At 34.8% G+C, this 9,228-nt stretch overlaps 1 protein-coding gene across 1 annotated transcript; it reads right to left on the bottom strand.

Annotated features, from left to right (window-relative positions):
• Nucleotides 1-479: 479 nt before the first annotated feature.
• On the bottom strand, nt 480-8,132 carry LOC139427316 (cobalamin binding intrinsic factor-like). Its single transcript, XM_071188531.1, has 4 exons — nt 7,881-8,132; nt 5,582-5,760; nt 4,219-4,411; nt 480-671 (listed from the first exon to the last, which is right to left on the bottom strand). Exons 1-4 carry the CDS (start codon nt 8,098-8,100, stop codon nt 496-498), a joined length of 768 nt encoding a protein of 255 aa, XP_071044632.1. The 5' UTR covers nt 8,101-8,132; the 3' UTR covers nt 480-495.
• Nucleotides 8,133-9,228: the final 1,096 nt, after the last annotated feature.

The raw sequence follows: 9,228 nt of genomic DNA, 5'->3' as shown, positions 1-9,228 counted from the left end.
AAAAGTGAAAGAAGCTATTTTTATATTCTTATCAATTCTATATACTTATAAACAAATTTTATGTATTTTTATAAACGCCCTCATTTGTTCGAGATACTAGGAACATTTTGAAAGAGAAAAATTAGATTTTTTTCACGATTAAATAATTACCAGCACTTTTAATCAAAATATCAACTTTCTTGTTGGGCCGACCAAGTGGCCGAGTGGTTATCGTGTTTGACTGCGGAGCCATTGGCCGCGGGTTCGAATCCTGCTGAGGGCATGGATGTTTCTTTCTCTCTGTGTGTGTTCTATGTCCTTTCTCCTTTGTGTGAATGTGACCCGCCCTATAAACGGGTTTGTGGTTGTGTGACGTGGGCGACGCTGCTCCACCGCTGTGGTGCTCACTGGGTAACGAGAAAAGAGCAGCAGTTCTAGCATTCCCGTGGCCGATGGGACAATCCCCAAGTGACCGCCATTAAAAAAAAAGAAAAAAAAACTTTTTTGTTGGTATAGTTACTTAAATTTGCTGTCCTCAGTTTTGGCTAATTCCATTACGTCATAAGCTGTATAGTTTTCTGGCACTCTCAGTGAGATGGTGTGGATGACATCAATTTCGTCCCCAACAAATAGGGAGTACTGGATACGCATTTTTGGACCAGCATAATCACTAATTTCAGATGAAAGATTATCTGTAAATTAATTAAAAGAAATTTATATATTTGAATAAAATTATTATATATATACATTAAAAGTAAAAAAGCCATATTGCATGTTACCACCACTAATTACACAAACATATATAATAGCATACCTGCCAACTTTTAATTCCTTCCATTATCATTTTCCCAGTGGTATTAAAATGGAATTAAAACTTCAACTTTAAGCAAACAAATACGATGTATTTGAGAAAACTTAAGTTAACAACCATGTCGTCGTCGCCGTCGTATCAAATTTACCGAGGCGTTTAGGCCCCGAAGGGGCCTTTTACCTCTCCATATGAAGTTAGAAATCATGAAGTAGTTGCATCGGAGTGGGCCTAGAAGAGAGGGAGAGAAGAAAAAGAAGGTGGTGGGCGTGGCCTGGTGGATGCTGCCCGGTGATTGGCTGGATGGCTGGCTAAGTCTGTTCTGAAGTAAAAATTTTTGAAGTTTTGGAAATTACTAAGTTTTGGAGAAGTGCAAGCACTTCTGGATTGTCCATGAGTTTTTCCAACTCGGCAACGAGTAGGAGAGTTCTGGCTGCAGGTGAAATATTAGGTGGAATGGGTTTTGGTAAATCAGCTCTGGGTTTTCGTCTGGGTTGAAGGCGCCTTTTCAGTTGTCTGGATGGGCAGCCGGTGTAGTTGGCAGTATGGTCGCCGGCACAATTTGCACATTTAGCAGGCGTTGATCTGGGTTTTGTGCAAACGTAGCCGTGGTGTGGCCCCGCACACTTGACACATCTTGGATTGTTGGTGCAGGAGCGCTGAGTATGACCATATCCCTGGCAGTTGTAGCACTGAATCAGGCCACGCCCACCACGGAAATGCTCGATCTTGATTGGTCGGTCGAAGAAAGTCCTCCTTGTGTTCAGGAAAGATTTGCTGAGATTGTTAGCATCATTGCAAATAACTACGAAATCCTTTTTGTTGTTATTATCTGCATTCTTCCGTCTCAATTGGAAAATCCTTGTTGGAATGAGGCCAGTAGTCTCTATCTCAGCTTGGAGAATGTCGGGAGTAATTGTGGCCGAGAAACCTCTAAACAAAAGTTTAGCAGTACGTGAGTTCTCGGTCTCAATTTTTTCCGTCATTGGAATAGCAGGAACCTTCGCAGGGGGATCGGGAATCTTGGGTGGTGAAACATCCACGGGGAGAATCTTTGGCTTAGCTTTTCTCCGCTTCTTTCGGACTGGAGTGCAGGAGGGAGAGGCTGCCGCAGGGGTGTCGGTAGTGGTCCCGGGAGCGGTCTCAGGGTCTGCCGGTGGTGTACTAGCCATCTGATTGGTCGATTCAGCCGAATCCGGGTATAACAACCATGGTAGTAAGCATACCTGCCAACTTTTACGCATTTGGCGTAAAATTTTATTTCTATATTTAAAGTGGTAGTAAAATTTATGCTTTCCATATGTTCCTAACATTTATAAACTTAATTTATAATCTTTTTGATCTACCACTATTTTTAAAAAAATTAAGCATATATATAAATATGCAATACTGTTTAAGAATATTGTCTAAGCTTGTTCAAAGTACAGCGCATTTTTCTGCCTGTAATTGCAATTTATATTCCATTTGACTACCACTGGCGAAAATCATCCTTTGAAGGATTAAAAGTTGGCAGATATGTAGTAAGCATACCTGCCAACTTTTACGCATTTGGCGTAAAATTTTATTTTTATATTTAAAGTGGTAGTAAATATATACTATTTTTTCTTTTATAAACTTAATTTTTAAATGATTTTGTCACCACTATTTTTAAAAAACTTACGCATATATATTAATATGCGTTACTATCAGCTCAAGCTATTTTAATTACAACGTATTTCGTTGCTTAAAATTGGAATTTTAATACCATTGGGAAAAATCATAATGAAAGGGATTAAAAGTTGGCAGGTATGAGTAAGGCAGATTAATATAGCTGCTTAATTTTTCTAAGAATAGTGGTGATTAAAATCATTAAAAAATTAAGTTCATAAAAGAAAAAATAATATATATTTACTACCACTATAAATATAAAAATAAAATCTTCCGGAAGAGTTGGCAGGTATGTAATAGCTTTAATGATGACGCTACACTACGGTACTAACTTATGCATCTCCAGCTTGGTGCAACATCTCCACATCACTCCTTAAAAAACTCAAAATATGCTAGAATAAAATCCTCAGGAAAATAACAAATGTAAGATGGTTTATCCGCAATAAAAACATACATCGCGACCTCAACATAGATTTTTTAGATCATCATATTGCAAAGTTAAATTTCAGATTTTTCGAAAAGACCATAAATCGTGACACCGCAGGATTCAACGAAATTTTTACTTTTGAAAACTTAAGAGAAGACATAAACCCCAGACCGATGGCAGCTCATTTTTGTAGTGACGTAATTTTAACTAAAATACAAAATATTTAATTTACTTTTATTCCAATTGCATTCCAATTACCAGAAAGAACCACCTTAAAGACCACAATACAAGACGAATGGGAAAAAAGCCGCTAACGGCCCCAGGCGCCCAGATATATTTCGATGATGATGACACTACGGTGGGCAAACAACTGAGTAATAAAACATAGGGTTGTAATACATAGAGATGTCTCAAAATCTCTCAAAATAATGTTACTGACAGCTTAAGAAGTCTATCTTCATGCTTATTTTCTTTGCAAGAGGGCAATATTTTATAATTGTCCTTTGTCTTTAATGTCTATTGAGCTTAACGCTCTTTAAAGTTTTGGACTGTTTACTTGGAATAATTACACTTACTAATTTTAAAATTTTCGTTTGCGTATTTAAATATAATTATGAAAAGACAAATGATTCTACAATTAGTATTACTTTCTACGACCAATACTTTAATAGACACAATTTTACCCATTAATGTTCCCACAATTTTGAAGAAAACGGTCAGAAAAAGGCCTTTTTTATTCAATAAATTATGTAAAACTAAGTGGATGTACAACATATGTATTCATATTTAATTTTGAGGTAAATCAGAAATAAGCATATTTGACGAGTTTTGACATCTAGATTAAAATAAGCTAACTCATTACAAATAGTATGATGCCGCCATCTGGGGTCTAGATTGAAAAATATACAAGATTCCGGGCAAAGAAGAAGAAAAGATTGTTTTAATCTTTTGATCACTTCAGCCTAGAAATATCACGGACACTAGAAATAGATTCCCGTCATTTTGACGACAGCGAGAAGGAAGTCGTCTATTTGGATAAAAAAATATTCTTTCGGTATTTTTCTAGAAAACTTCACCAGCACATGTTGCAACTTAACTTTATTACTAAGAGTTATCGTTTATGTCTTGATAGCGAAGACCATTTTAATCCTATTTTAGATCAATAATAAAATCTTGTAACTGAAGTTTTGCTACCACTTTATTTGGGAATAGTATCCGACTGAAAAATTTAAAAATTTGCAGTTTTACGATAAAAGCAGCAAAATCAAGCCAATTCAATAAATAAACAAATGTTCTTTCGAGCTGGAGCTGTTGTCTAACAAAAAAGTAAAATAGAATAGAATGAGAATTTTATTACCATATCCACTTCTCCTTGGATTTAAACTGCAATTTACTTTGGCGACATCTGAAAGGCTTTTGGCATTGAGAACTGGAAGAGCTAGGTAACTCGCCAAAAGATCATGAGGTAGTGATAGTTTACGAATCAGGTGTTTTATGGTGGCATTTAGCTTCCAGTCTTTTGAGTATTCATGGCCACTTGAAAGAAGTGCCTGTAACAGCATGGACACGAGTTAGGGTTAATAACGTGTCTGGTTTCTCAAAAAGAATTTTTTATATTGTTCATGCTTATAATATGATTTGCCTTTAGAATTACAAATGTAATTAAAAAAAACGGTTAATTAACGATATCCATAATTTGTCAATAATGTATAATACCTCGCATGTATGTGAATTACACTAGGTCAACGAAAGACGGCATATGGCGTCATTCTCGGTCAAAAATGTGTTAACACCAGAACTTTACAAAACTCCCGAATTTCACATAACATTTAGATTATTTTCATGGTTTTTAAAACTCGGTCACTTAGAAAACAAAAACAGCTACAGTCTAAGTGTATTTATACTTAAAGCAAAGTGATGATTTTAAACTATATATACTATTTTGCAGTGAAGACCATCATCATCTTGCTGTGTGATCTCGGCTGTAGAACGGACAAATAACTTAAAAATTTTAAAAGTTATTAAACTTTTCACAAATCGCCAATTGGGCGATATTTTTCTACCTAGATTAAAATCATCAAAATCACTACGCTAGTCTCAGTTTTTGAAACTTTTTATGAGCTGAGATAATGCAGCATTAGAGGAAGCTTTTGAACATTAAAAAATTAGACCACAAACGCTTTTCAATTTCACAAAACTGTTGCTTCTCTCCATATAGACGTTTTGCGCTGATGTTGTTGGCTTAAAATAGGCTAAACTTGTCCCAACAGTCATGAGTGACTGTTGCAAACTCACAGCAGTTATGGAAATAGCATATTATTCGCAAAAGAAAAGCATGATTTTATATGAGTCTTCGAAAACAATCCTTAAAGAACAAAGGAAAACTAAAATTTATCCTTATTACTGGTAAGAGATTTGCGGAGACCTGTATTATAGTAAACGGTTAGATATTAAAAGGATAAATTCAATTACTTAATAAACATACCCATCAATAAAAATCTGTGTATAACATTAAATTCTCAGAATAAATGTCCTGAGAACAAGAAAATGAAAATTCAGCTTCAAAACCTCCCTCCCTCTTTTTTATTCAAATACAAATCGCTTTAACAATCGCAAAAATATCACAGGTGGCCCGAGAGCAGCATTATCTACAATAAGCCACGAGCCACAATAATCCAAGCAGTGCCTTAAGATATATAATTTGATTTCTTCCATCTTACCTGAGTTATTAAAGATGTGGTATGAACGTTTCCAAAACTCCCATCGGAATGCTGCATTTGTTTGAACTGTTGAATGATGCGTAGATAATGATTTTTCAGATTGCTGTTTTCAGTTTCTTCAAGAATATTGGTCTGATTCTGGAAACAAGAAATAGCCATGGTTGCGATTGCTTGATAGTCTGTAAAATCATATAATCAGAAATTAAATGGCAGAAACTTACTTTATTAGTATTTATTTNTTTCAGTTTCTTCAAGAATATTGGTCTGATTCTGGAAACAAGAAATAGCCATGGTTGCGATTGCTTGATAGTCTGTAAAGTCATATAATCAGAAATTAAACGGCAAAAACTTACTTTATTTATTTTAAAATATTATGTCTTTTATATGAAAATTTTTATAAATACACTATTTTTTATTGGTGTTTTAAAACTAAAAGTTTCATCGGAAGTATGTAATTTTCTTAGCTCAGATATAAGCAACAGCTTTATTAATAAAAATAATTTTTCAATATTGAGAATGGTAACTTTATTTCACTTTCAAACAACTGACGTTGCCAATTGAAGCTTGAGTCAGTATCGCTTCTTCGAACTTGTACACCACCAGAAAGTCAGGTCTTTTAGTTACAGTAAAAATAAAAAATAACTTGATATAAAATTTTATTAGTTAATGTGCATTTCGGGAGGCTTTTAGTTAACATTTATGATCTAACTTACTATAATTAAATTTTAATTACGAGAATTACTTGCATGTTATTTTAAAACAATAATTTACATCCAATTTTTTTAAAACCTTCATTAGAGAGCCTACCCAATTTTTGGGCTTACGACTACTAATGTTCAACTCCATAGCCTTGTAATTTTGAACCCAATCCAGAAGACAAGGAAACCTCTGGATCAAGTATTGGAAGAAAATTGCCTTCGTGGAGGACTTTTTGATGGAACTAACCCGCTTTTGCGTTATATGGAGAGGAAGACCACGAGAACCTCCCTCGATTAGCCTGATGGCAAGGGGACTCTAACCCATGATCCGTCTTTCCAACCCGGTTCACCTCATTGGAAGGCGAAGGCTCTATCCCCTGAGCCATCGCGGCTCACATTCAATTTTTGTAAGTTTTAATGATAACCTAATTCCCATTAAAAATTACTCCGAGTATATATTACGGANATATGTTCTGGACAAACTCTTATGTAAACACAACACTGCAATAACTGTTTTGGGCAGAGCTTACGTAAGTGAAAGCACAATATTTGAGTATTTTGCATCCGAAATTGCCCAACTAACCTACATAAGATTTTCGGGTACCAATGTTTAACACCACAGCAGCTTTCGAAATAAGCGCAGAAATATGGGAATTCTAGGATTGGCATTTAAACAAACTAGCTTCCATGGAGGACTTTTTGATGGAAATGACCATTATTTGTATTTGATGGAGAAAAAAAATCAGGGTCAGCCTCATGGTTAGAGATTTCTTATTCATAATCAGTCTGCTACTGACTAAATATCATGCCTGAACTGTGGTTGGCGAAAGTGTGAGCTGTAAGCCATGGTAAACTTCATTGATAAATGACCGCCTCTTCCTAGTATTCATCCTACCTGTTTTCCTATCTACCTAGGACCACACATATTAAAAAGAAAATTGATATTTGAAGTTTATAAAACAAAAATGTTTACTTATATATTAAATAAGCAAAGATGGAAGAATTTAGGCAAAATAATGCAGATCTAGTTCGACAATGAAAAACAATACTACACAGTCATGGGTGAAAGCGAGACGGAAAAGGGTAAAAGCTGGTAGTAAGCCCATTTCAATTTTAACATGTTTTCGGGAGGAGTTAAACTATTCTCTGTTTTAATTAATCAGTTATATCTACTTTTCTATAAAGAAAGAAGCTGTTCTATATATATGCTAAAATCGTAAAAAATTTCGGTAGTTACAGAAATGTAATGTTTATCGAAAAACATGTTAGAATGAAATGCCTTTCGTACCAGTTTTTGCTCTTTTCGGTCTTGCTATATATAGGCTTTCAGCCATGTACACAGTGCAGACATAAAAAGTTGTAGACAGATTTTAAGCCCAAGCATTATGGGGCTAACTTTCGTGTTTTTGCATCAAACGCAACATCCAAATTGAAGTTCCGAATATTGATTATTTTTTGGAAATTTTAATAAAAAAGAAGCTGGGTCTAATTTCAATTTAGCTTTATGTGTGTAGTTTGAAAACATGTAGCGGATAGTTTAATAAATAGCAAAAATAATTTAAAAAAAAATAGTAACTCATTCCTAAGTAATTTTTACCCACCTCGAATGAAAGGATAGCTAGAATTGGTACTTAAAATTTTATTCAGGTCTCCAATAGCTTTAAGTGGCCAAGATTCCTTAGCATTGCAAAGAGTTAAATACGCTATTGGGTGTGTGAAATTACTTGGCATCTGTACTTGCTCCTTAAGACGTTTGATTAAATTCTGTCCGTAAAAATGACGAGGGTTGTGACATGTTACCAATAATCCATTGATGATCATACTCAGTTGTTCATTTGAAAGTGACTTCCTGAAATAAGAAGGTCAATTTGCACATTCTAATTATTTTATATTTTTATTGTTAGGGATGCTAATTGGTACGCTTTTTGTAAAATATTTTACACAGTGGTGGACAATTAAAAACTGAAGCTTTCAGATTTTTAGTAATTTCGCCAAAAGCATCACCACGTTAAAATAAGTGGTGTTTTATTTGAACTTTTGACTCATTTACGTGTAGGGGTGTGAAAAATAACTTCAATTTATTTTTACAAAACAAAGAATCATACAAAACAAAAAAGTGGAGAAAGTTGGCACATCTGAATTGTATTAAAATATTATATCCCATTGTGATAAACACGTTCACGCAGGGATGCACTGTTGTTGGCGCGAGGCGGGTGCGGAATTCGTATCAACCTGCCATCGCTGGGATTAGAACCCGGTTCAACTCATTGGGAGGCGGGTGCTATATCCTCTTAGCCACCTTGGCTTAACACGTTCACGCCGGGGTGACCCACCGGTGGGTCACGCTAGATTGTCTTATCGGGCGGCCTCACCGGACTAAAAACTGGTAACAAATAAATTTCATTTTTTAATTTTTTTCCCGGGAGTAATAAAAATCCATAACTACCAATTGTTTTTAACGGATGCAATTTTTACATTGAATTGCTTCTTCGCCGTGATAAATTTTCTTACAGTGAATTATTATTGTTGAGAATAGATTAACTCCTCCCGAATATTACCTAATATTGAAATAGTTCTTCTACCAGTATTTTCTCTTTTTCCGGCGTGAACGTGTTAATACGACAATTTCCAGACATCATTTTTTGAAATTATTTTTCTCTTCATAACAATAGATATAATTTACAAATTATTTATTAAAAACCAATTTCTCTGCAAATCCTTTGCATTTTTTTTATATAGATTAACTCATTCAGGGGCCATGGTGAACAACCCACTTATTATTGATCATAATATAAACCCCTAAAATTGCAACTTTTAAATCTTAACCTATTCAGGTTTTAATGAACCACTTTTAATTTTGAAAAATGAAACCATAAAACGATTCGTCTGCTTTATGCTCTATTCGTTCGCTTCGAGAAATTTTCACAATAGAATTGCGCTTCGGCGATT

Source organism: Parasteatoda tepidariorum, unplaced genomic scaffold, assembly GCF_043381705.1.
Source record: "Parasteatoda tepidariorum isolate YZ-2023 unplaced genomic scaffold, CAS_Ptep_4.0 HiC_scaffold_2044, whole genome shotgun sequence".
Classification (NCBI taxonomy): Eukaryota; Metazoa; Arthropoda; class Arachnida; order Araneae; family Theridiidae; genus Parasteatoda; species Parasteatoda tepidariorum.
This window is presented reverse-complemented; position numbering and strand designations above follow the sequence as displayed.